Source organism: Petromyzon marinus, chromosome 25 (genome assembly GCF_048934315.1).
Source record: "Petromyzon marinus isolate PM22_M1 ecotype Great Lakes invasive population chromosome 25, UKy_Petmar_22M1.pri1.0, whole genome shotgun sequence".
Classification (NCBI taxonomy): domain Eukaryota; kingdom Metazoa; phylum Chordata; class Hyperoartia; order Petromyzontiformes; family Petromyzontidae; genus Petromyzon; species Petromyzon marinus.
In genome coordinates, this window is record NC_133691.1 from 17,370,701 (window position 1) to 17,397,295 (window position 26,595).

The following is a 26,595-nucleotide window of genomic DNA, read 5'->3' on the forward strand; positions in this document are numbered from 1 at the left end:
TGTGCTACCGATTTTGTCTTTATAGTACTGTATTCGCTATTCATGGTTTCCTGCTGCAACAAAAAAATGTTACAGCAATTGTTTTTACCTTTAGCTGGATCCAAGATAATGGATGGAGTGATGATGCAGTGGTTCATGCACTGCGTCATCTGAGTTTGATTCCTGGCCATGGCTGACATCGGTGACATCTGAACAGATCCTGTACCCCCCCCCAACCCATACCGAGCAGCATGGTAAAGTATGGTCGAACAACAAAAATGACCGACACGGTGTGTGGAGGCCCTTGTACAGCAGTGGACTCGCAAATGAGCTGTCAGGTTTGCTTTTGTAAATGAAAGTGTATTTTGGCATAAACTGAAAAATCTGAGTCTTGCTGCTCCAAACGAGCATGGGCTGCAATGCCATTCTGTATGCAGCTCTCAGCAAGGTGGTCAATATTCCACTTTCCTTTGGGAGGGGGAAACTCGATGTAACCACCACTTCTGCTCCGCCCACCCTCGTCCTAGGCTCTGTGTTCGATGTGTTCAATACTCACGTGGGTCTCATTCCTTTGACATTTGATGGTGCTGTTTGTTGCTGGACGCTTGGCGTCTTTGGGACTCTGCACAGATCAACTTGAATATTTTGATTGTGTGGAATAACCTCCAATATTTGCAATTAATCAATTACACTAATATTCGATTCTGAAGATTGCAATTTAACCGCACTGTATAGCAGCACTTTCAAAACAATTTTGCAATATGACCCTATTTGAAGACAAAATTCCTATTAAACTGACAATAACCATAATTTAAAAACATTTCAAGTGACAGGATATTTCTGTACGTTCATTTTGTGTCGGTATTATAGAACAACAAATATGAATTTTTTTGATAAATAAATGAAGCAATAATTTGGACTCACCAGGTCGAGTGTCGAGACGCGTGTTGCTTGAGGCATGCGACACAGCTTCTCAAAATCTTGCGGTGTGGCTGACATTGCACATCCCACCTTCAGCGGTCACATCCAAAGTCAGTGCGCTCACTCACGTGTACACTACATGCTTGCAAAGGGTACCATCGGTTTCGAGGCACGCGTTAAGATGTCGGGGTTTGCGGATTCTCTCTTTTCCGTGAGAAAAAAAAACTCATCACGTGACATTTCAACGAGTTGTTTCGTTTCAGCCGCGGTCACATCCATTGTTTTAGGCTGGGCATTGAAATGGGTTTCGTGCCTAGTGACACCTTTTCACGTCGAAATCAGGGAAATTGGTTGCGAAGTGTGCGTCCAGGCAGCTGAGGTGGTGAGTCTTCGCCCAAGTGGAAAGACACTTTGGAAATTGAGTGGAGCCGGCAGTTCAACTTCAACAAACTCATCTTGCACACACCATCTCTCACGGATGCTGTGATTTGATCGCTCATTTGTATATTTGTGGTTTCATTGCAACATTTGCATTCACGTCGTTTCGTTTCCCAACCACAGGCGCGTCTCGCTTAACGAGCGTTCTCCTTCACGAGAGTCTGCTATAACTCTCAATTTGTTCGCAACACGAGAACATGTTCCCGAAACAAGCGGAGGCCGATCAACCAAACGCGTCCCGTGTTGGCAAGGGCCGCTACGCTACAACAATGGGATCGTATTACCACGTTCCCTACGCCCAGCCATCAGATTCTCAATCTCCTGTGCTGCGCGTGCCGCCGGAGCACGCGCCGCCTGAGCACGTGACCCAGGTGGGGGCCACGTGGTGTTGGTGGCGAAACTGTCATGGCGGCGCGTGGGGAGCTACTCGCGACTCCCGCTCACGGCCAACACGGGTGACGATTGTACGAGGTGGTCCTGGGACACTCCGAGGTCGACTCGGCATCAAATGAGTACGGTGTGTAAACATCGCCACCGGGGAGACAAAGGCGGCCGGGCGTGGTGTGAGCCACCCCACCCACACCCGAGGATCGGCGGGCAGGGCCGCCATCGCAAATTGCCAGCCCTCGCAAACAACAGCGGTCGGTAAGTAAGCTCTTGACTATGCATATATTATTGTTGTGTTACATATAGATTTTATATATCAGGTATGTAGTCTTCTCTTTGTGCCCGACGCTTAAGGGCTGCAGTTTTTGGTAGCGGCAAGTTTGAGTAAAACTCACGTGTACAGTATTTTGGCGGGACAAATGGAAATATCACAGAATCGTTTTGCGCGTTACCCCCTCCCCCCACCTAGAGGTTCACTCAATGTTTATTTTACTTTCTATCGAAAACAAGTGTTAAGATAAGCGTTTAAAAGTCAAACTTAACCAAGTCGTCAATTTAAGTGTCTTTTGTACATTTATGTTCGTAGGTTTGAATATATTCTGTCTAGATTCGTTTAAAAAGAATGCAACCTTCTCTGGCTACTATTAGCCCTCTTTTAGAATTGTGTTTCAACCGATTACCCTCGCTTGCCTGACCCATCACGGCTCTGAGAAATAAATGTATGACTAATGGACGTCAATGTTAACCAGTTGTCCATTTTGTGAGGTATCCCTAACTAGCCAGTAACTTGTAAGCGAATAAACAAATCAACGGCGTAATTTGTTCGCGCTCGCTGGTTACTTTTGGAAACAACATTGTTGATAATTTATTTAGAAAGGTCTTTTATACCGATCTAGGTCACGATATGGACTTCGATGTTAGCGTCGTAATTTTCTATTGGCAGATTCATACGTGATTATTCACCAGTGACTCATGTTTGCTATAATTTCACACATTTATAAATCACCTCACGTACTCCCCCCCCCCCCCGGTTGCGAACCACTGGCCTAGAGAAGCCATTAGTGACAGACATTACCATCACATCGACAGTGAGGATGGCTTTATGAGACCCAAGGCGACATGGAATGCACAAAAGACGTTTGAACTGCCAATGTGTTCTTTGCGCGGCATTGACCTGCAAGGCTGTGAGCCTGAAATCGGTGAACTAATGCAAAACGATCCCACCCAGTTGTGTCGCGTCATTGACAATGACCCTGAAGAAGAATGCAGTCGTGTATTTTGACGGTACAATATATGAAATGCACAATCGATGATTCATCTAGATGAAGGGTGAGCAGTCAGATTCATTCCCTCACCCATGTTAACAATTTTGGTCTACCGCACCGACTGTTTGCTCTCATGTACACACCGCACAGCGAATGACTTGGTGTTTCTACTTTGGCAGTGGTACACAAGCACAACAACAAATACATGGACGCATTCGTCAATAACACTGGCTTCTTCCAGGATAAAATATGGACAGTAAACCCTCTCAAACCACAAGGGTTATGTTCTTGAAAACGCGCGCGAATGTAGAAACCTTGTTGACCAGGAAAAATGGGGTTGCGTTCCTGGCACGAGTGAACATAGGGGGGAATAGTAAATGTTTAATACCACTGTCTACAATAAATAATAAAATATGAATGACAATTCGTTTTTATTACCTTTCATGATGATTTGATGACAATGGAGATGGTGAGGAATTCAGGTGGACGACTCATCGGGAGATGCAGGTGTTTGATAACAACAACGCACAGTTATCATTTTAGCACTCGAGAGCACGTCTGTGATAGGCCGACATTTTGGCGTGGACTGTGAGATCCATCAAGAATGAGGCGAATGCAATCAGGGAAAGTGTTGCGGCTATCGCCCCCCAGTGCTGTGTTCTCTTATCAATAACTATCACATTTTTACTGTGAACAAGATTTCTACATATTCTTGGTTCTTTCGGTAAAGTCACGTTGAAGGGAAACAATAAAATATATATAAAACAATAAAATTCTCGCGACGTTTCGACTGCAACACAAGGCTGTAACCCTCGTGAATAGAGAAGGTTTACTATATTGGCATAGTCACTCTGGTTTGTCAGTGCGTCGTCAACCGCGAGCCGGTGGGGAGTGTCAGGGAAAGCTGTCCCAGGTAGTCCAGGAAGCCGGTAACATGACTTCTATGATTTCATGGGTGCCACATTTCTATTTACAGCGATGTTCAATGTACTGCTGGATCACGGCTTTCCTACTAGAGCTCCTTCTACTGGAGGCCCCTTCCACCAACAGTGACGTGAGCAAGCAATTCCAGGGTTGCACCTTTACATTTTTAAAATTAATGTATTTATTTGGTAAGAGCGTGTGTGTGTGTGCGAGTGAGTATCAGAGCATGTGGATTCTGTATGTTCGCCCGCTATTCCGCAGTGTGAGTATGCAAGAGGTTGAGTGAGTGAATATAAGAGTGAGTATAAGAGAGCGTGGAGTTTGTATGTTCTCCCCCATTAACATTGCATTTTACTATATCAACATTGATAAATGGTAACATATATTACAATACAGTAGCCTCTTGACTATCCGTGCTAATGCCGAGGACAGCCATGGCTAATAAAAAATTGCGGACCATCCAAAAATATCCATTTTACGTGGATCTCTTTGCCAAAAACCACTAATATAGATATACATTATGTTTAAGTTAAGGAAATTGAGTTTGTTAATGAACAACATTTTTTTAGTAAAGAATGTATTGATCTTGTTTTTTGTTACAAAAGTATTTGATTTAGAACGAATGCTAACGATCGACCGAACGATGCACATGCTCAGGGATAACTTTCCTGCTCCCGCGCAGAAGACTCGGCCCACTAAGTGGACAGAAGCAGAGCCACGCCAATCAACATCAAACTCCGCCCACTGTTGTAAAGATATGCAACTAAAGTACCGTAGGGGCGATCACATGGATTTCAGATTAACCGGAGCACGTGACTTGTAATAAACATTTCCATGAATAAGTGTATCACTGTTTTTAGATTATTAATTTGGGATTAAGGGAAACATCCATGAGTTATTAATTTGTGTCAATATCAGGTGCGTGGTTAATCCTCAAATGGGATAAATCGCAAGCGGATAATTGAGTCAACTGTATTATGAACTAAATCGACATTAACAACATTGCATTCTTCTATATCAACATTGACAACCTTTATAACATTCTTAACATTGTTTAGAACAATAAACTATGATAAAATTAACAACATTGCATTCTACTTGATAAACAACGATAATATTTCGAAGGTGGTAACATTATTCATGACTATAATAAACTGTTATAACAATTTCTGTGCTCCCCTCTGTCACGCGCGCTCCTTTATGGCGTGCCTTCCTCTACTACTGCTGCCATTAAACACTGAGGGGTTAGCATCTTCATCATTAGACCTCCTTTGCCAGTACCAAAATATAATAATAGGGTTTTTCCCCTTTTTTTTGGCAACGAAACTGAAACCTTTTTACAAGGATCCATGTCTGCATTAACCACAATACTTGCAGTCAAAATGCAAACAGGAAAACATACTATGATAATATATGCATTGTCCTTGAAACTGATTGGTCCACACCAAGGGACGGCTTTCTTTCGAGCCTCGACCCAATTGGTGCTCGACCAGACATGAATCCTTGTAAATAGGTTTCAGTTTCGGTGCCAGAAAAAAGGGGAAAAACCCTATTACACTGAGGGGTTGTTTTCATGGAGGTGGACACCACCTGCATCATGAACATGGCGAGTCCACCTCATCGGAAGCCAAGTTCACATTTCTTCCTGAGAAGTGGAGCTGCTTTGGCTGCATCTGCTGCTGCTGCTGCTATAGCAGACGGACAGAGAATACTACATCCGTGCAGGCCGCCCCGTCTGAAGCCACACTCGGGCACTGCAAGCCTTTCCTCGGTGTGTTTGGCGAGAGGGCGATGTTGAACATTTTTTTGCTAGGACCTTTCCCGGCACGCTGAGTAGGAAGATGCTCCGGTAGTACGGTCCCCCTTATAGAGGGGGACCACTAAGGTATCCTTCCAATCCTGCAGCACGTGTCCTCTGTGGTCCAGAAAGTTGTGATTATATCATATCGGGCAATCTGCAGACACACGCTACCTGGGAAAAGTGCTGTTCGAGAGCACCTGTGAAGGTCGACACATCACACGAGAGGGTGGGTGGCCAACACCACACCTGGCTTAGTCTCCCCAGTGCTGATGTTTTACACACAGCACCAGGTACATGTCGTCCCCGGGTTACGAAAGGGTTAGGTTCCTGAGAACGATCCGTAACCCGAATTTTCCATATGTCAGTAATTGAACAATTTGTCCCTGAATTAAAGCTAAAATCCAATAGCCAGAAATAGTTGTGCCTCCCCTACCTGAATACTAGTTCGTTTTCCCTCAGGACTGTATTGTGCTGTTTTCTATTGCTACCTATATTCTATTGCTCTACATACTCTGCACTTCATATTCGTTTTTCATTTAATCGAATAACACTACCCATAATTAAACTAATGGGACATATTCTGGATCCAATTGTTTATGAATACCACGAAACATTTTAATAAAAATCGTTAACAGAAAGCAGTCACTTCCGAATGTTTGTTTACCGTGCATTAGGCTAGGCCTAGACTTTACATACACACGCACACACATGCACGCACATTAAATACAGTAAAAACCTAACAATAGAAACATGGGGGAAAAGATAATTCGAAGCATAGAGAACAAACAATAATGTAATGGTATACAAAAATTACATTGCCCATAATCGTGGTGGGGCTTGGTGAAGGAGGCGTGCCTTATGCGTCCCTCCGCGGTATTCATCCGCAACCTCACCGCGCTGCACTATTTGCGCTTAACTTATGCAAACATTTCTGCATCTTAATTTTTTTATGCATTTATCAGAGCATTTTCATAAAACAATAAAATTCTCACTAAAAGAACCAAGAATATGAATCCCTGCAGTCACGAAAGCTTTAAATCAAATTTCATTTTCATAAAGTCGGGTCTTCCGTAACCCAGGAACTGCCTGTACTCATTTAAGGCTGATTTAGGGGAGGCTCGGAACAGGTTTGTATATTTGTCACTGATAATGGTCGTGAGCAGGAATAGAACTCGGTTCGCTGGGTTCACGCCACTACGCTACTGCTCCCCACTCGCAAACACTTGTACATTATCACACACTCAGACACGCTCCCAAACACATATATACTCGCTCACACTCTACACTCTGCAAAAAAGGGAGACACCATACAAACTCAGCACGTGGTTTCAACTCGGCACTTGCCCCAACGTAGCATTGAGGCTATGGGGGAATCTTCGTGTTTGTTGTTGTTGTTTCAGGACCAGGACCCCCCGGTGGCGGAGAGTCGATCTGCACGATCGTCGCCGGCGCGTGGAGCCACCGGCTCACCGACTACTCCCAGAACGCGTGCGGGAAGGGCAGGTGGTGCACAGCGACACGTGATACATGTGCAGTGGATTCCTAAATATCAGCCTCTTGTCTCCACTTACACATGGCAGGTTTTCTCCCGGGGTCTCCGGTTTCCTCCCACATGATGCTAATCTGTGACGAGTAATGGAATTTGTCGTCAAACATCCAAATGTGGCGGCACCCGCCTCACGGTGTCTTAGTTCAATCGCCGGCATTGCTGTTACGATGCGATGCAGCCGTGGAGACAGGCGTCCTCATTATATGTTGTCTCGCTACTCGTGAAGCCGTCCCACCCCGATTGTCCCCGCCCACCAACACCGCCTTCCCCACAGTTCCTGCACGAGCTCCCAACACGTGGAGCAAGACGTCGCTCATCGTGCTGAACCACGCCTCGCGGCACGACCCAGAAACACACCTGTGAACCAGACACGATTCTTAAGTGTCCCAGAGTTGATTTTATGTCACCAGGTGAGGACTCGAGAGAGGAGCTTGGAAGCATTTGCAAGGGTGAAATAGAGCAAGAACAACCGTATCCTGTGAGGAATCAAGAATATTCCATGAACTCCCTGTGGTGGGAGTGGGAGTCTGCTCGGGCAGATCCTGATCCTGTTCCTCCCTCCTGCGCTCCCCCTCTGCACGTCGATGCGCTGCCACGTCGTCCACCCAGCAGCGAATCAATCGGCGAGCATCTGCTTCTCTCTGTGTCTGCCCCCCGCCCCTACAGCGCAGCTGGGGTCTGCACCCAGCTGTGGCGCGGCGAGTGTGGTGGGAACTCAACACCAGCGGCGCCACTCGCCTACCTGGAACTGCGCGCAGGTCCTGGCGCTCCCCGGGGCAGCTGGCATGGCTACAATGCAACGCAAACTCGCAGGGAAGAAACAGGTGAGTTTGTGGAGGGGAGTAGAGTAAGATGGAAGGGGAGTGTGTGGAGGAGAGTAGAGTGGGATGGGCGGGGACAGAGGAAGCAGAGTGTGTGGAGGGGCGTAGAGTGGGATTCCAGAGGAGCGACAGTGAGTGTGTGGAGGGGAGTACATTGAGATGAGGGGAGTGACTGGTGAGTGTAGAGCTGAGTAGAGTGAGATGAGCGGGGAGAGACGGGTGAGTTTGTGGAGGGGAGTAGAGTGGGATGAGAGAGGAGAGGCAGTTGAGTGTGTGGAGGAGAGTAGAGTGAGATGAGAGGAGACAGGTGATTTTTCTGAGGGGAGTAGAGGGGAATGAGAGGGGTGAGACAGGTGAGTGTGTGGAGCTGATTCGAGGGAGGTGAAAAGGGAGAGGCAGGGGAGTGTGTGGAGGGGTACAGTGAGATGAGAGGTAAGATACAATTGTGTGGATGGGAGTCTAGTGGGATTAGAGGGGAGCGACAGGTGAGTTTGTGGGGGCGAATCGAGTGGGATGAGAGGGGAGAGACAGGGGAGTGTGTGGAGAGGTGTCGAGTGGGACGAGAGTGGGTGACAGGTGAGTGTTTGGAGAGGAGTAGCGTAAGATAGAAGGGGAGAGTCAGGGAAGTGTGTGGAGGTGGAGTACAGTGGATGAGAGGGGACAGAGGAAGGAGAGTGTGTGGAGGGGCGTAGAGAGGGATGAGCGGGGAGAGAGGGATGAGTTTATTGAGGGGAATAGAGTGGGATGAGAGGGGGAGACAGGGCAGTGTGTTGTGAGGAGTAGTGAGATGAGAGGGGAGAGATAGGTGAGTGTGTGGAGAGGAGTACAGTGGATGATAGGGGACATAGGAAGCAGAGTGTGTGGAGGGGCGTAGAGTGGGATTCGAGAGGAGCGACAGTGAGTGTGTGGAGGTGAGTACATTGAAATGAGGGGAGAGACTGGTGAGTGTGGAGCAGAGTAGAGTTAGAAGAGAGGGGAGAGAGGCAGGATAGTGTGTGGAGAGGAGTAGAGAGAGATGCGCGGGGAGAGACGGGTGACTTTGTGGAGGGGAGTAGATTGGGATGAGAGGGGGAGACAGATGAGTATGTGGAGTGGAGTAGAGTGAGGTCAAAGGGGAGAGGCAGGGGAGTGTGTGAGGGGAGTACAGTGGGATGACAGGTTAGTGACTGTGAGTGTGTGGAGAGGAGTACATTGAGATGAGGGGAGAGACAGGTGAGTGTGGAGCGGATTTGAGTGAGATGAGAGGGGAGTGACAGTGTATGGAGAGGAGTAGTGAGATGAGATGGGAGATACAGATGAGTGTGAACTAGAGTGAGATGAGACGGGAGAGACAAGTGAGTTCGTGGAGGGGAGTAGAGTGGGATGAGAGGGGGAGACAGGTTAGTGTATGGTAGGGAGTAGAGTTAGATGAAAGGGGCGAGACATGCGAGTGTGTGGAGTGGAGTCGAGTGAGGTGAAAGGGTAGAGGCAGGGGAGTGTGGAGGGGACTGCAGTGGTATGAGAGGGGAGTGACAGTGAGTGTGGGGAGAGGAGTAGAATGAGATGAAGGAGAGAGACAGCTGAGTGTGACCTAGAGTGAGATGAGAGGGGAGAGAGACAGCTGAGTGTGGCCTCGAGTGAGATGAGAGGAGAGAGAGACAGCTGAGTGTGGCCTAGAGATGAGAGAGGAGAGAGACAGCTGAGTGTGGCCTCGAGTGAGATGAGAGGGGAGAGAGACAGCTGAGTGTGGCCTAGAGATGAGAGAGGAGAGAGACAGCTGAGTGCGGCCTAGAGTAAGATGAGAGGGGAGAGAGACAGCTGAGTGCGGCCTCGAGTGAGATGAGAGGAGAGAGAGACAGCTGAGTGTGGCCTCGAGTGAGATGAGAGAGGAGAGAGACAGCTGAGTGTGGCCTAGAGTGAGATGAGAGGAGAGAGACAGCTGAGTGTGGCCTAAAGTGAGATGAGGGGAGAGAGATGGATTGGTGTGTGAGGGGAGTAGAGTGAGATGAGAGGGGTGAGACAGGTGAGTGTGTGGAGGGGACTACAGTGGTATGAGAGGGGAGTGACAGTGAATGGGGAGAGGAGTAGAATGAGATGAAAGGAGAGAGACAGGTGATTGTGGCCTAGAGTGAGATGAGAGGGGGAGACAGGTTAGTGTATGGTAGGGAGTAGAGTTAGATAAAAGGGGCGAGACAGGTGAGTGTGTGGAGAGGAGTAGAGTAAGTTGGAAGTGGAGAGGCAGGTGAGTGTGTGAAGGAGAGTACAGTGGGATGAGAGAGGAGTGACTGAGTGTGTGGAGGGGAGAACATTAGGATGAGGGGAGAGACTGGTGAGTGTGGAGGGGAGTAGAGTGAGATGAGAGGGGAGAGACGGGTGAGTGTGTGAAGGTGAGTAGAGTGAGATGAGAGGGTCAGGTGAGTTTGTTGAGGGAGTAGAGTGGGATGAGAGGGGTTAGGTGAGTGTGGAGCGGAGTCGAGTGGTATGAGAGGAGGAGACACGTGAGTGTCGAGGGTAGTAGCGCTAGATGAAAGGGGAGAGGCAGGGGAGTAGAGTGGGATGAGAGGGGAGTGACAGTGAGTGTATGGAGAGGAGTAGTGAGATGAGATGGGAGATACAGATGAGTGTGGACTAGAGTGAGATGAGACGGGAGAGACAAGTGAGTTCGTGGAAGGGAGTAGAGTGGGATGAGAGGGGGAGACAGGTTAGTGTATGGTAGGGAGTAGAGTTAGATGAAAGAGGCGAGACAGGTGAGTGTGTGGAGTGGAGTCGAGTGAGGTGAAAGGGTAGAGGCAGGGGAGTGTGTGGAGGGGACTGCAGTGGTATGAGAGGGGAGTGACAGTGAGTGTGGGGAGAGGAGTAGAATGAGATGAGAGGAGAGAGAGACAGCTGAGTGTGGCCTCGAGTGAGATGAGAGGAGAGAGAGACAGCTGAGTGTGGCCTAGAGTAAGATGAGAGGGGAGAGAGACAGCTGAGTGTGGCCTAGAGTGAGATGAGGGGAGAGAGATGGATTAGTGTGTGAGGGGAGTAGAGTGAGATGAAAGGGGAGAGACTAGTGAGTGTGGAGAGGGGAGCACAGTGGATGAGAGAGTACAGAGGAAGCGGAGTTTGTGGAGCGGCGTTGAGGGGGATTCAAGAGGAGCGACAGTGAGTGTGTGGAGGGGAGTACATGGAAATGAGGGGAGAGACTGGTGAGTGTGGAGTGTAGTATAGTTAGATGATAAGGGAGACACAGGTGAGTTTGTGGAGGGGAGTAGAGTTCAAAGAGAGGCAGGGGAGTGTGTGGAGAGTAGTACAGTTGGATAAGAGGGGAGTGACGGTGAGTGTGGGGAGGGGAGTACAGTGGGATGAGGGTAAAAACAGGCGAGTGTGGCCTAGAGTGAGATGAGAGGGTAGAGACAGGTTCTTGCATGTGATGGGGAGTAGAGTGAATGGGTTGATTGGGGAGAGACAAGTGAATTTATGGAGAGCAGTAGAGTGAGATGAGAGGTAGGAGGCAGAGGAGTGTGTGGAGGGGCATGGACTGGAATGAGGTGGGTGAGAAAGGTGAGTGTGTGGAGCGGAGTCGAGTGGGTTGAGAGGGGGAGACAGGTGAGTCTGGAGTGGAGAAGAGTGAGGTGAAAGGGAAGAGGCAGGGAAGTGTGTGGAGGTGGAGTACAGTGGATGAGAGGGGACAGAGGAAGCAGAGTGTGTGGAGGGGCGTCGAGGGGGATGAGCGGGGAGAGAGGGATGAGTTTATTAAGGGGAGTAGAATGGGATGAGAGGGGGAGACAGGGCAGTGTGTTGTGAGGAGTAGTGAGATGAGAGGGGAGAGATAGGTGAGTGTGTGGAGAGGAGTACAGTGGATGATAGGGGACATAGGAAGCAGAGTGTGTGGAGGGGCGTAGAGTGGGATTCGAGAGGAGCGACAGTGAGTGTGTGGAGGTGAGTACATTGAATTGAGGGGAGAGACTGGTGAGTGTGGAGCAGAGTGGAGTGAGAAGAGAGGGTAGAGACAGGTGAGTTTGTGGAGGGGAGTAGAGTTAGAGGAGAGGGGAGAGAGGCAGGATAGTGTGTGGAGAGGAGTAGAGAGAGATGAGCGGGGAGAGATGGGTGACTTTGTGGAGGGGAGTAGATTGGGATGCGAGGGGGAGACAGGTGAGTATGTGGAGTGGAGTAGAGTGAGGTCAAAGGGGAGAGGCAGGGGAGTGTGTTGGGGGGGGGGAGTACAGTGGGATGAGAGGTTAGTGACTGTGAGTGTGTGGAGAGGAGTACATTGAGATGAGGGGAGAGACAGGTGAGTGTGGAGCAGATTTGAGTGAGATGAGAGGGGAGAGATGGGTGAGTTTGTGGAGGGGAGTACAGTGGGATGAGAGGGGAGTGACAGTGAGTGTATGGAGAGGAGTAGTGAGATGAGATGGGAGATACAGATGAGTGTGGACTAGAGTGAGATGAGAGGGGAGAGACAAGTGAGTTTGTGGAGGGGAGTAGAGTGGGATGAGAGGGGGAGACAAGTTAGTGTATGGTAGGGATTAGAGTTAGATGAAAGGGGCGAGACAGGTGAGTGTGTGGAGTGGAGTCGAGTGAGGTGAAAGGGTAGAGGCAGGGGAGTGTGTGGAGGGGACTACAGTGGTATGAGAGGGGAGTGACAGTGAATGTGGGGAGAGGTGTAGAATGAGATGAAGGAGAGAGACAGCTGAGTGTGGCCTAGAGTGAGATGAGGGGAGAGAGACAGCTGAGTGTGGCCTAGAGTGAGATGAGGGGAGAGACAGCTGAGTGTGGCCTAGAGTGAGATGAGAGAGGAGAGAGACAGCTGAGTGCGGCCTCGAGTGAGATGAGAGAGGAGAGAGACAGCTGAGTGTGGCCTAAAGTGAGATGACGGGAGAGAGATGGATTAGTGTGTGGAGGCGAGTAGTGAGATGAAAGGGGAGAGCCTAGTGAGTGTGGGGTGGGGAGCACAGTGGATGAGAGAGTACAGAGGAAGCGGAGTTTGTGGAGCGGCGTAGAGGGGGATTCAAGAGGAGCGACAATGAGTGTGTGGAGGGGAGTACATGGAAATGAGGGGAGAGACTGGTGAGTATGGAGTGTAGTATAGTTAGACGATAAGGGAGAGACAGGTGAGTTTGTGGAGGGGAGTAGAGTTAGAAGAGAGGGGAGAGAGGCAGGATAGTGTGTGGAGGGTTTCGAGTGCAATGAGCAGGGAGAGATGGATGAGTGTATTGAGGTGAGCAGAGTGGGATGAGAGGGGTGAGACAGGTGAGTGTGTGGAGGGGACTACAGTGGTATGAGAGGGGAATGACAGTGAGTGGGGAGAGGAGTAGAATGAGATGAAAGGAGAGAGACAGGTGATTGTGGCCTAGAGTGAGATGAGAGGGGAGAAACAGGTTAGTGTATGGTAGGGAGTAGAGTTAGATAAAAGGGGCGAGACAGGTGAGTGTGTGGAGAGGAGTAGAGTAAGTTGGAAGTGGAGAGGCAGGTGAGTGTGTGGAGGAGAGTACAGTGGGATGAGAGAGGAGTGACTGAGTGTGTGGAGGGGAGAACATTAGGATGAGGGGAGAGACTGGTGAGTGTGGAGGGGAGTAGAGTGAGATGAGAGGGGAGAGACGGGTGAGTGTGTGAAGGTGAGTAGAGTGAGATGAGAGGGTCAGGTGAGTTTGTTGAGGGAGTAGAGTGGGATGAGAGGGGTTAGGTGAGTGTGGAGCGGAGTCGAGTGGTATGAGAGGAGACAGGTGAGTGTCGAGGGTAGTTGTGCTAGATGAAAGGGGAGAGGCAGGGGAGTAGAGTGGGATGAGAGGGGAGTGACAGTGAGTGTATGGAGAGGAGTAGTGAGATGAGATGGGAGATACAGATGAGTGTGGACTAGAGTGAAATGAGACGGGAGAGACAAGTGAGTTCGTGGAGGGGAGTAGAGTGGGATGAGAGGGGGAGACAGGTTAGTGTATGGTAGGGAGTAGAGTTAGATGAAAGAGGCGAGACAGGTGAGTGTGTGGAGTGGAGTCGAGTGAGGTGAAAGGGTAGAGGCAGGGGAGTGTGTGGAGGGGACTGCAGTGGTATGCGAGGGGAGTGACAGTGAGTGTGGGGAGAGGAGTAGAATGAGATGAGAGGAGAGAGAGACAGCTGAGTGTGGCCTCGAGTGAGAGGAGAGAGAGACAGCTGAGTGTGGCCTAGAGTAAGATGAGAGGGGAGAGAGACAGCTGAATGTGGCCTAGAGTGAGATGAGGGGAGAGAGATGGATTAGTGTGTGAGGGGAGTAGAGTGAGATGAAAGGTGAGAGCCTAGTGAGTGTGGGGAGGGGAGCACAGTGGATGAGAGAGTACAGAGGAAGCGGAGTTTGTGGAGCGGCGTAGAGGGGGATTCAAGAGGAGCGACAGTGAGTGTGTGGAGGGGAGTACATGGAAATGAGGGGAGAGACTGGTGAGTGTGGAGTGTAGTATAGTTAGACGATAAGGGAGAGACAGGTGAGTTTGTGGAGGGGAGTAGAGTTAGAAGAGAGGGGAGAGAGGCAGGATAGTGTGTGGAGGGTTTCGAGTGCGATGAGCGGGGAGAGATGGATGAGTGTATTGAGGTGAGCAGAGTGGGATGAGAGGTGTGAGACAGGTGAGTGTGTGGAGGGGACTACAGTGGTATGAGAGGGGAGTGACAGTGAGTGGGGAGACGAGTAGAATGAGATGAAAGGAGAGAGACAGGTGATTGTGGCCTAGAGTGAGATGAGGGGGAAGTGATTGTGTGTGTGGGGAGGGGAGTACAATGGGATGAGAGTGGACGATAGTTGTGTATGTGGAGTTGAGTAGAGTGAGATGAGAGGGGACAGGCAGCAGAGTATGTGGAGGGAGTAAAGTCGGATTAGAGGGGAGTGACAGTGAGTGTGTGGAGGGGCGTAGAGAGATGAAAGGGGAGAGACAGGTTAGTGTGAAGGGGAGTCGAGTAGGGTGAGTGGGGAGAGACGGATGAGTTTGTGGAGGGAAGTAGATTGAGGAGAGGGGAGAAACAGGTGAGCGTGTGGACTAGAGTGATATGAGAGGGGAGAGGTAGGTGAGTGGACGAAAGTGTTGAGCAATTGAGCAATCATTGGAAGGATGTTATTAACCAAGTTAAACTTTAACTGCCTTATAGTTTATATTCATATCTCCGGTCTTTTACTCCCAGCCTTACACACTACCATCACTATGAAATTTGACGTGCAATGTTTCAGTCGTGCAAATTTGTCCCTCATCCCACTCTCCTCCCCCCCCCATCCGTGGTACATGAGTACCATGCCCAGGAGCTTCTCTAATCTCCGTCCCCCAACACCCCCCCACCCTGCATCCGTCCTCCCTGGCTCCTCCCCCCTTCTTACCCGATATAATCTCTTGTCACAAACAGCTCTCTCGACTCACCACAGTAATTTTGCTGTGACTGTTGCCACCTGATGACGGAAGCTTGTGCTGCCTCCGAAACGCCGTGATTTGATTTAGTTTTCACTTTTTGTTTTATTTTATTTTTTACCTACGTGACTTTACCGAAAGAACTAAAGAGTATGGATCTTTGCAGTCACGAAAACTTCAAATCTAGAATGGGAGACAAGTCACTTTGTGGAGGGGAGTAAAGTGAGATGAGAGACAGGTGAGTGTGTGGAGGGAGGTAGAGTGAGATGAGAGGGTACAGGCAGGAAGAGTGGTGCTGAAGGTCACATGTCAGACTTTTGTGCCATGGGGTTGACTGGTGGTGCCAGGCTATGTGCAGGATATCACAGGACACACCCAGGTGTCAAGGGGTTGACTTATGGTGCCAGACCAGGTGCAGGATGTAACTGGTAGATCCTTGTGCCATGGGGTTTATAGATTGTGCGAGGCTATGTGCAGGAGGTCACGCTACAGACCCAGGTGTCAAGGTGTTAACTGGTGGTGCCAGGCTAAGTACCGGATGTCACAGGACAACCCCAGGTGCCAAGGGGTTGTTGAAAATGCCAGGCTATGTGCTGCAGAAGATCACAGGATAGACCCAGGTACTTTGGGTTGTCTGATTGTGACATGGTTGGTGTAGGAGGTCATTGGACAGACACATGTGCCAAGGGGTTTACTGATGATGCCAGGCAAGGTGCAGAAGGTCATTCTGCAGGCCCAGGTGCCACGGGTTTGAGTGATGGTGCCAGGCTAGGTGCAGGAGGTTTCGTGACAGACCTAGGTGTTATGGGTTAACTGATGTTACCAGGCAATGTGCAGCAGGTCATATGACAGACCCAGGTGCCAAGGGGTTTAATGATTGTGCCAGGCTAGGTGCAGGAGGTCACGGGGGAAACCCAGGTGCCATGAGGTTTACTGATGGTGCCAGGCTAGGTGCAGAAGGTCACGGGGGAAGCCCAGGTGCCATGAGGTTTACTGATGGTGCCAGGCTAGGTGCAGAAGGTCACGGGGGAAACCCAGGTGCCATGAGGTTTACTGATGGTGCCAGGCTAAGTAGAGGAGTCGTATCTCCAGAATAGTCTATTGTTCTTTACGTAAGTCATCGGTGATTGAGCTGAGACCATCAACTCACTGAAATGGAGGATCAGGTTTAATCACAACTCATTGGGAGTCTGTGTCTCTATGTGCGCTCATGGGTGTCTTGTGCGACACACTGGGTCTTGATGTAAATCATTGGTGGCTGTGCTGAAACCATGAAATCAATACAACTCGAGGATCCATTTTAATGACAACTCTGTCTATGTATGTGTAGGGTGTAGGTGGATTCCTGCTCACGGCCACCATCGGTGACAACTATCTTTGCCAGCCACACGATGGAGCTACGCGTGGGGGTGCACGACCTGCAGTGGCAGCCACAGCCTCGTGCCCGACCCCCCACGCAACGGTGAGAGGGACGCTGCCTTGCTCGCGACTCACGCGCTTGCTCACTCACCTTGGTCTGTCTCACTGTCACACTCACCTCTCTAGGGTTCCCTCTAGTTGAGGCCCTGCAGCCAGCAGTGGTTTCAGTCATACAGTTCAGGATTGTATCTCATCCTCCCTTAAACAATGTGTCTAATGCACTCTGCTTCCTGGTGTAGTGTTTAGTGAGTGCTGTGCGAGGGTTAATTGAGTTTTGTTTTTTGTGCCCGCTATGCCATTATATTTGATGAAGCACATGAGTGGACACTGTACACCAATATTCATTACGCTTGGGCTGCTGAGAAAGTTAGAACAATTTACCTTATTTATATGGGAACGTTTTAACCTCGGTGTAATGAGCTAAGATTGACAGTAATCGTAATGGAACAGCTGTACTTTCTGTACAGAATTAATCGTCAATGTACTGTATATGTAAATGTACATTGTCAACATCAGCCCTGGTATCTGCACTGCTGAATGAACAGATCCCCATGCCATCGGCATCCCTCATTGCCCTGCGCGGTGCCACAATCCATCGCGCTCTTGAACTAATCTCATCGCTCTGTCTTGCCCTTGTTTTCTTCTTTGGCTGCAATTCCGGCACCGGTTTTGTCCATCGGCTATCATCCCATCGAGTGGTGTCCAGCCTAAGCCCCTCCTTGCTTTTCTTAACAGTTTGATTGGCGTGGTTGGCTTTATACTGTACGAAAGAAGTTGTACATACATATGTAGTGTTTATAATGATAAATACACTTCTTATGAGGCACACTCTTTATTGTCTTCTCTTACACAGTCCTTAACACACAAAGGGGTATACGGTCCCCTCACCTAAGAAGGTACAGCCTCTAGACTTAGCGGGACCTACCCACAGGTCTCTTCCTAACCTAAGGAGGCACAGCCTCCAGACTTAGCGGGACCTACACACAGGTCTCTTGCTAACCTAAGGAGGCACAGCCTCCAGACTTAGCGGGACCTACCCACAGGTCTCTTCCTAACCTAAGGAGGCACAGCCTCCAGACTTAGCGGGACCTACACACAGGTCTCTTGCTAACCTAAGGAGGTACAGCCTCTAGACTTAGCGGGACCTACACAGGTCTCTTGCTAACCTAAGGAAGTACAGCTTCCTGTCTTGGCGGGACTTACTCTCGAGTCTACCGCTATCCTAGAGTCCTCCGGCTGGGACCTAGGGGAGGCTATCTGACCCACTGCTGGCCCGGTGGGTCTTGACCATTGGATACGCTGAGCCTTAGCCCTCAGAAGGGCTGGAAGGCTGGGTCCAGGGTCCTGGCTATCTTCAGCCCGGGCTTCGGTCTTCGTGTAGGGAGAGAACTCCCCGCGCTTCGCGCGCTCACCCTTCTTATACCCGTTTGTGGCCAGGTGTAACCAATCCCACATTCCCACGTGGAACTGTCTGATTGGTTGTTACCAAACTGTGGCTACGATCCAGTTCACCTCGTCTGACCCCAACCGTTATTCACACAGAGGTAGCGCTGCACTGCCCCTTTGATACCTAGTGGCAATGCAGGTTACCGAACAGTGAGTAGTTAGCACCTCTACATCTACAATAAGATTTCTCTGATTCTGTTTGTTCCCTGAATCACATGTTCCCCTATCTGTCTTTCACTGCAATCCCAAGAATGCAACTCTGTTCTTTGCATAAGTTTCAGCTTAGTGTCATTGTTTTCTGATCATTTTCACAGTGGGTAATGTGTACCGATTGGAAACAACCTTTATTATTCAGGCACTTTGTCGTGCTGCTTTTGATGATCAAATCGATATTCCAAAAGCACTATCTCCTGCCCTAATTGTCTTTATTTCATACTTTTATTCACAATTCACCTTAAATTTCCACACCTCCGATTAGCACAGTTGACTTTGAATGGTGCAAAAGAAGTTTCAACATACATACTTACACATGGTATTCTTTTTATTGGCAAATCAAGAAGAAGAGAGAAGAGCTGAGGATTATTACATCTGCTACTTTTGATATAGAGGTTTGAGTTGATTGTGTGGTTGATGCTAGCGTGGCTTTAAAATGCTAGTATCGATGCCGTGCTATTGCATGTGATGAGCAGGCCGTGTTGGTTCTCAGTGCTACGGTTATACTGACCCATGCTGCTTTGTTCCCATTATTGTAGGTCAACTCTGAGTAAAAGTAGTCGGTGGCTTCTGATGTATCAACAGGAGCGTTAATTTTGTTAGTTACCAAATACCTGTGGAATTTACGTAACGTCTTATTCTGTGGATTTCATTTAGTTGGCATGTTTATTTTAATGTCTAAATAAAACAGATGATGGGTTGACTAAAATGTTGCAGGTTATTGTAGACGAATACTAAACGAGTGAAATGCTGACGAAATCAACACTGATGATCACCAACCTCAGGAACACAAAGGCCTCGCCACTGCTTGGTGCACCAGCCACTGCACGGTCTCTCGAGTGGAGGCCCTTCTGCCAGCAGTGACACAAGCAAATAATTGTAGAACTGCACCATGACTTTCTACTTTTAATCCAGAAATTCCAAAGCTCTTCAACCACAAGTACACGAGCACCGTCCTAACCGTGGAGGGATGCAACCATCTCTCAGAGATGTTCTACAAGTACAGATGACTTCCCGACGATGTCTGCTTCTGCCCAGGCTAGGGGCACTTTGAGACCATGTGGAGTGACAGACTCACGGGCTGAACTCGTGCGAGTCCGATCCAAGTGTCACAGGTAAACATATCGGGTTGACCGGTAGTTGCGGTTACCTGGGTTCCCAACTATGTCAATGCAGTGGTTTGTAAGCGTTCATCGTAATTTTATTCGCAATTCACCTTCAAGTAGCACACTTTCCTTTAGTATGGTTGCCTAGATCAGTCTCTGAGTGCGGAGGAGTGCAACATTCCTTCCCATACAGATGGAACAGGTGGCGTCAAGATTTGTGCTGTGCTGCATTCTAACAAACATTTGTGTGACGCCAACTCTTGCCTCCACAGTACTGGATCACAGGCTTGCGCCACCTCTGCCTGGCTGAAGTGCAAAACCAAATGTAATGTTACATGTTGCATGACAACTCTTATCTCATTGCTCTTGTCCATCTCTTGTCGTCGTTATAACCGAGGGTTGATGCCCAAGAACGATGCTCTTCATCTTTCGTGATCTTCAGGCTCTTCTCATGGAGAGTCCCGTCTAACTGTTCACATTTTTCCACCAACTGATCAGTTCCTCCCTCTTCCCCTTCTCCTTTCCATTTTTATTTGCAGCGTTATCTTCATCAAATCCCCAGCTGACCCAGGATATTTCCCACATTGCCAACTTTCTCATTATCTGCTCTTACCCGTGGACAAATACAGATAAGGCGAAAATTGAATCACAGATAATTGGATTTTAATTTTGATTTGAGTCTTTCGTGACTGCAGGAATCCATACTCTTTGGTTATTTCAGTGAAGTCACGTAGGTAGAAAATTAAAAAATATATATCACGTTTCGATCGCAACACAAGCGGTCGTCCTCAGGCAGAAAAAATAATCCAGCAGCGGAACTGCTGAAGCAGCGCTTGTGTTGCGATCCTAACGTCGTGATATATTATTTTTTGTTTTATTTTTCTGTCTTCGTGACTTTACTGAAAGAACCAAAGAATTGGATTTGAGTCACTATTCCCAATGTGTGTGTTGTGTGTCTTGTTTTCCGCTCCATCTGCATGAGTAGGAGATGCCAACCCCGTGCATTGTGTCCGGTTTCTTCACCAATGCTGCCAAACTGCACCACAGTGAATCTTACAGGTGCAGTTTCTCCATCCTGCCTCATGTTTTAATGTGACGAAGTGGTCATGTGCCTTAGGGGTTTTTGAGATTATCGCGAAGGTTAGAGAGGTTAGACTTTGATGGTATGTGTTGAGAAGAGACAAAGGAGGTGTAAGGGAAAGTTGCTATGGAGATGCTACCGATGCAGCACCAAAGGAGTAGAGCGCGACCGAGGGGGAGATGGGAGGCTGCGGTGGCACGAGACACGAGGACGGTGGATATGACGAGAAAAGAGGCACGGAATGGAAGCTCACGGAGAAAGGAAATAGAAGCAGCTGACTACATGCAATAATGGAACGTTTGGCTTGGAATAAGAAAAGTTGGTTGTGTGGTTCAGGGCAATCAGAATGGCTATGTCCTACATGAAGTGAGCACTGCTGAGCTCCTGGATTAAGAGGGGTATCTACCTGCTGCTCTGAAAGAGTTCACAATGGCCAGGGTCAGATACACTACGCTGGCACTGTTGACACCTGAGGTTGGATCCCTGGTAATTTCTGTTTGTTTTTTCAGGGGTCTGAGTGTACGTGTGTAGAAATTGGCGTATGTGTTGCAGGAGGCTAGTGGCTACAAATCCAGCGACCTAAGTTTGATTCCGTGCCATGGCTCACATCAGTGGTGAGTGATATCTTAACCAATTCGAGTCTCCTGTATGTAGACTCAGCTCCAAATAAGTGCATGTTTCAGCGTGTATTAACATCAGCAAAGGGAGCTAGGCTTGGAACTGGCCCCACCACCCCCTTGTGCACATTGCCAGTCTTAATAGGCACATACCAGCAGAACTTGCCTGGCAGCCTGTATAAACGATGTGACTCTTTGTGTTTTTGTTTTGTGTGTGAGTGTACGTATGTGTGCAGTGGTGGGGAGTGGTATTGTAGCGCTTAGCGAGCTGCACTACGAACCTGGTGACCCGAGTTCGGTCCCGCTCATGGCCAACACCAGTGACGATTATCCGAACCGGTCTTCGGCCTCCTCTATGTCGACTCAACCTGAAATCAGTACCTGGTGCGGTGTGTAAACATACCCACTTGGGAGACGAAGGCGGCCGGGCGTGGTGCTGGCCACCCAGCTCCAAGTATGCCAGCCGGACTTCATGGGTTCTTGCAAAAACACCACTTGTTCCAAAAGTTTGGTAAAGGCTATATGGGGTATCTTTGTCTTTGTATGTGTACATGCTTCTGTGTCAGTGTCTTTGCCAGAGAAACTGATCTAACAGTACTGAGATTCTTCATGCTGTCCCCAGCTTTGACTGTCTCACTGGGTTCATCACGGCCATGTTGTAGACGTGGACAATTTCATGCAAATGTGTGTGTTATATATTTTTGTTGATATTAATGGCAGTAGACGTCTGTTGACTAGTACTCTGATTTTACACTTTTTATTGGAACAGGAAGGTATGAGATGACTTTCAGCTCCACATCCACACCCACCTCCGTGCTCAATGCCAAGAAGCCACTGTATTGGTAATAAACCCGCAATGTTTTTTATTCGTAAACCTGCATTTTTTTCCATATTTTCCCAATTTACCGCGACTGTGCTCTCGCCATCATGTCATGGGTCCCCAAGTAGTCATTCGTGTCTTACAGAGCAATACAAGCCTTGTGTTAGATCATAGCCCACTAAATCTGATATCACAGAGCTACTTTGTACCCTTTAAATTGACCTTTCGTCCACATAGTAAAGGGCAGGACTTTCCCACCCGTTCCTCATATGGGAGTAATGTTAGTCGTAATAATGTTGTGACTTCTCATAGCTGGAAATATATCCCAATAAAGTGCAGAGTGACAGTAATGTGATGCATTATTTTGTGCAGTCAATGACGACCGGACTGAGACCATTAACTCACTCGATTTGAGAACCCGCTTTAATCACAGGCAGCTGCCTGGATTCAAACTCAGGTACTCGGTGGTGCCAGTTCAGTGCTCTGGCCTCTAAACACCCACGTGTTAAATACATAAGCAACCTTTTTAATTAGCAACATTCTTTGACCACTTTGCCAAAACAATTGGGATTGTGGAGCTGTGACACAGTCATGATATTGCTTTTTCTCATGCCTCTGCTGGCAGAAAGAATTTCCACGAGGATGCTCGTGTGAGAGCCCCTTTACAAAATATTTGGTCTACTCTTCCACACTGGTCATATGTTTTACCGCTTGGTAGATAGGCAGGGGAATTTAAGATTACTTGACCATTTGTTTCAACTGCTGTGCCAGAGGGTCTAACGAGCAACCTCTCTGTTGCCAGGCCAGCATGCTAGGCATTGCACCACAGCAGCCCCCTCCAGTATTTAATTCTAAACGAAGGTCACTCTCTGCGTGCTTTTGTGCACGCGCGTTTGGGTGGTGTTGAACGAGATGGTGCAGACGTCTCGCTTCTTCGTGAGGAAAGTGATGGCACTGGAGCCGGCCTGGCTCACGGGACTCGCTCCGCGCTTCTGGCAGAGCGCCGTCTGGAGGCTCCATTGTCGCCACTGCGCTCCGGTGACATTCACCGGGTCACGGTTCATTTGGTTCGTGAAATTAGTGGCGAAAACAAACGTCAACAAAGTGATTTGTTTTCATGCAAAGATAATGGGAGGTCGAAAATCAAATGGGCGGTGACCGCCTAGCAGTCGTGCGTTTGCCGCTTATTACGAAGGTGCGCGGTTAGAATCCAGCGGCTGCTCGGATTTGATACTGCGGGTTTATTAACTGTAAACATACACTCAGTCTGCTTCAGAGTGGACATTAAAGATCTTGTGACGTCATTCGCAAGGTTAGGCCATTGTGTGGCGGCATCATGAGTCATGTTATTCTCATGAACAATTGTGCCCGAATGATTCAATTGGGAATATACATAGCAATCGTAACCCCCTCCTGTGAGAACCTGGCAAGACTCTTCTGAAAAATAGTCACTGCTCAGTGACGCTTTGCTGGGTAAATCAGCATGATAACCACTGTGACATGAGCCTGTGAACCAGTGGTTTGTAGTTGGGGTTTGGTGGGATTTGTGGAGATGGAGCCATCGTGTTTGCTGGGGGCACGCGCCTGCAGGCTGATGGGATGGTACCTGTAGGATTTGGTACAGCAAGAATGCTTGACATAGAGTACGTTGCATGTTCGTCCTGATCAATTCACCGGCCACACCCAGTGCAGCATCTTTGCATGTATTGACTGTCATTGTATATAGATGTTCAGTCACATACAAACGTTTCACCGATATGCCTATACCACACTCCCCAGCAAGTCGGATATGCGACGTAGTACTGAATGACTTAGCTTGAGTGTTATCCCGTGGTTTCTGTGGGCTTTCTCTGGTTAATTTCCATACGTATAATATTCAAAGGGACAGATTGCAAACAAACATTGAAATGAAATGTTTTCCTTTTTAAACACAAAAAGTTTGTACAAAATTAGAGAAAGTCATGTTCAAATACTGCTTGCAATGTATATATTGTAGGAAGATTACTTTTACGGAATGTTTTGTTGCACTATACCCATAACAAAACTCTACTATTAAGAAAAAATGTTGTGGTAATCCGTCGTGAAACATTACTGTATGCTCTCAATCAGCAGCCATGATGGTCACTGATCAAGGCCACTTACCACCCTGCATTGTCCTGTGATGCCAGGACCCGTCGACCTGCACACAGCCCATCTCATCGTTCCATTTCCACCATGGGCAACTTCCTGCGTGGCGAGTTTTCTCCCCATTGAGTGTACATGACAACGTTGCAAGACGCATGCTGCAAATTTACATCTAAAATACAAGCACATACACTTTCATATGAAGTGTAACCTTCCGGCTACAGACAGGAGCAAATGTTCGGAATAGATTTAGGGGTAGGGTGGATAGTATGGTTATGAGTATTAGTTGTAATAATTGTGCCTTGTATGTATCCAAAGTAAACCATAAGGGAGGGCCAATTTAGGTTTGTATTAACTTAAGGCTGATTTGACCTAGGGGAGACCTAGTATAGGTTCAGACTAATTTAAGGCTGGGTTGACCTAAAGGTGAAAGCATGTTTCCTAAATTCACAGTGCCTGTCCACCCAGCAGTAAAATAGGCGCACTGCAACGAGTTTATCGGCAATACGCATGTGGGTACTTCCTTTCCAAGACGCCTGTCCATCTTTAAAGATAATTGATAATCCTCGAGGAGCTCTCCAGAGCTCCCCCAGTTGAGTTCCTTCTGCCGGCAATGGTGTGAGCAATCAGCTGCATGTGGATATTTCTGAGATGAGCACTTACACTAAAACAATGTGAAGTTAAATGTACTTATTTTCACATTTCAAAAGAAAATTTGTGACCAAAGATGGAATTTTACTCATCGCCAATATTTGTTTTGTGATGCTGGCAGATTCGTATGTGGACGTCTCCGATTCCAAACAGTATTCCTCTTCTGTGAAGATGTGGACGACGGACTTGTCCCAGACCCCCATTCTCCACCGAGGACCACACGCGCTGCACACTTCGAGTGAACCCCAGCAGCGACGTCTCGATGTTCCTGCCTGCCCACTGAATGACACCTAGCAGCGCAACAACACTGGATTAGAGTTGCAGTGCACAGTAGTGCAGAGGCGGGTCTATAAACTTCGTAACGGGAGAGACGGTAGCGCCGACATTTTAAGCTGCTTAAAACACGTCTTACTGGTAAATATCAATAAAATATTATTTGGGTCTTTTGGGAAAGCCACGTAGATAGAAGAAATAACACTAGAAAAGCTATTTTGGCGTCTCAACGGGGATGCGATCACCCCCATCGCCTCACCCTTGGATGGAACCCGCACTAATGGCGTGATCACAAAGGTGTACAGCAAGCGCCGGGCATCTTAAAAGTGTTGAGCAGCCAGTCTATGCAGACGAGGGCTCTCCCATGTTCTCTGCAGCAGGGCTCGGTGCAGCCGCACGTGACCCTTGCGCCATTCCGGTTCCTTCAGAGGCTTGTCCATCTGAACCACTTGACAGTGGAGAGATTGAGATGGGAAGCAGGGAGCATCTGTTTTAGTAAAGGAGACGGTATCCAACACAGTCCCTACACGTTTGTACTGTGATTGCTACTTTAAAGAAAGTTTCATGGTTTAAAAATGGAAGATGTTGCTCACGCACTATTCTCTCTCTCTTTTGTGTGGAAGAGGATGATGACGGCCCAAGATATCTGTTTTTGAAAGATGTTACATCCAGGTGCTCCAGCATTAACTAACATTATTTAGAACTGATTTAAGTACTTATTAGCATGGTTGGATATGTATGGTACGAAAGACGTTCCACATACGTCCAGCAACCTGCTGTGTCAGAATATTTCTTCAAATTCAGCCTAAAAAGTCAATAGTGCACACTTTCAATTGAGTATTAATTTTTTGAGAATTATGAATGTGGATTATGTGATATCCTATGGTTTGCATGTTGAAAGTTTTGTGCAACCCCGTAGTGAATTTGACTGATTTTGAATAAGGCTAGTCCTTAAAGGCAACACAGTTTTGTATAAAATTGTATTTCATCCAAGATGCTGTTTAGTGCAGTCCTAGTGGTACAGTACATGAGTTGGGGGAATCTTTGCATGTCTACATGTCTGTGTCAACCATACTACGTATGCGGATTATCTGGCGATTGCTTCCCACTGAGAAAGAGTTGCAGATCCTACTGCTGAACCTGGAGCATGCTACTTCAGAAATAGCGCCTTGCCATTGGCCCCACAAAAACAAAGTACCTGCCTGGGTATTTTATGTCATCACATGCTCCCCTCCATTAACTCCTCATAAGTGATGGGAGAGTTGTGGGGAGAGTAGAGAAGTCTCTGTACTTGGGCAGTGCGCTTATGACCAGCTCTGGTTTGGCAGCCGAGGTCTCTGAATCAGTCGAGCGACATCTTTTCATCAGCTGTGTAACGCTATGTAGAAGCTACCTGGCTTGTTATGCCCTCTATGCTTGTGAAACGTGTAGCCCTCTTAAT

At 48.1% G+C, this 26,595-nt stretch overlaps 1 protein-coding gene across 50 annotated transcripts; it reads left to right on the forward strand.

The window, feature by feature from the left end:
* The first annotated feature begins 1,647 nt into the window (after positions 1-1,647).
* LOC142929155 (uncharacterized) lies at positions 1,648-26,147 on the forward strand. 50 transcript variants are annotated; one of them, XR_012945360.1, is made up of 13 exons: positions 5,202-5,685; positions 7,116-7,218; positions 7,931-8,088; positions 16,735-16,866; positions 19,521-19,597; positions 19,861-19,913; positions 20,574-20,647; positions 21,179-21,283; positions 21,523-21,740; positions 22,056-22,128; positions 23,019-23,173; positions 24,219-24,339; positions 25,003-25,105. XR_012945360.1 is itself a non-coding variant. In XM_076069799.1 (9 exons), the coding sequence occupies exons 2-9, from the start codon at positions 3,976-3,978 to the stop codon at positions 25,173-25,175; spliced, it is 852 nt and encodes a 283-aa protein (XP_075925914.1). In that variant the 5' UTR covers positions 1,651-1,979; positions 3,967-3,975; the 3' UTR covers positions 25,176-26,147. The 50 variants fall into 50 exon arrangements, 17 of the variants coding, with proteins under 17 accessions (XP_075925915.1, XP_075925914.1, XP_075925913.1 ...); XR_012945361.1 differs by having other exon boundaries at positions 21,222-21,283; XR_012945349.1 differs by lacking the exon at positions 19,861-19,913 and having other exon boundaries at positions 5,200-5,685.
* The last annotated feature ends 448 nt before the right edge of the window (positions 26,148-26,595 follow it).

Excerpts from the sequence above, each read along its gene's own strand:
- LOC142929155 (XM_076069794.1), top strand. The coding sequence starts at position 5,488 with ATGGAGGTGGACACCACCTGCATCATGAACATGGCGAGTCCACCTCAT. Across the intron at positions 8,089-16,734 it reads AACTCGCAGGGAAGAAACAG|GGTGTAGGTGGATTCCTGCT; the intron begins GTGAGTTTGTGG and ends ATGTATGTGTAG. Across the intron at positions 19,598-20,573 it reads GTCCGATCCAAGTGTCACAG|GAGATGCCAACCCCGTGCAT; the intron begins GTAAACATATCG and ends CTGCATGAGTAG.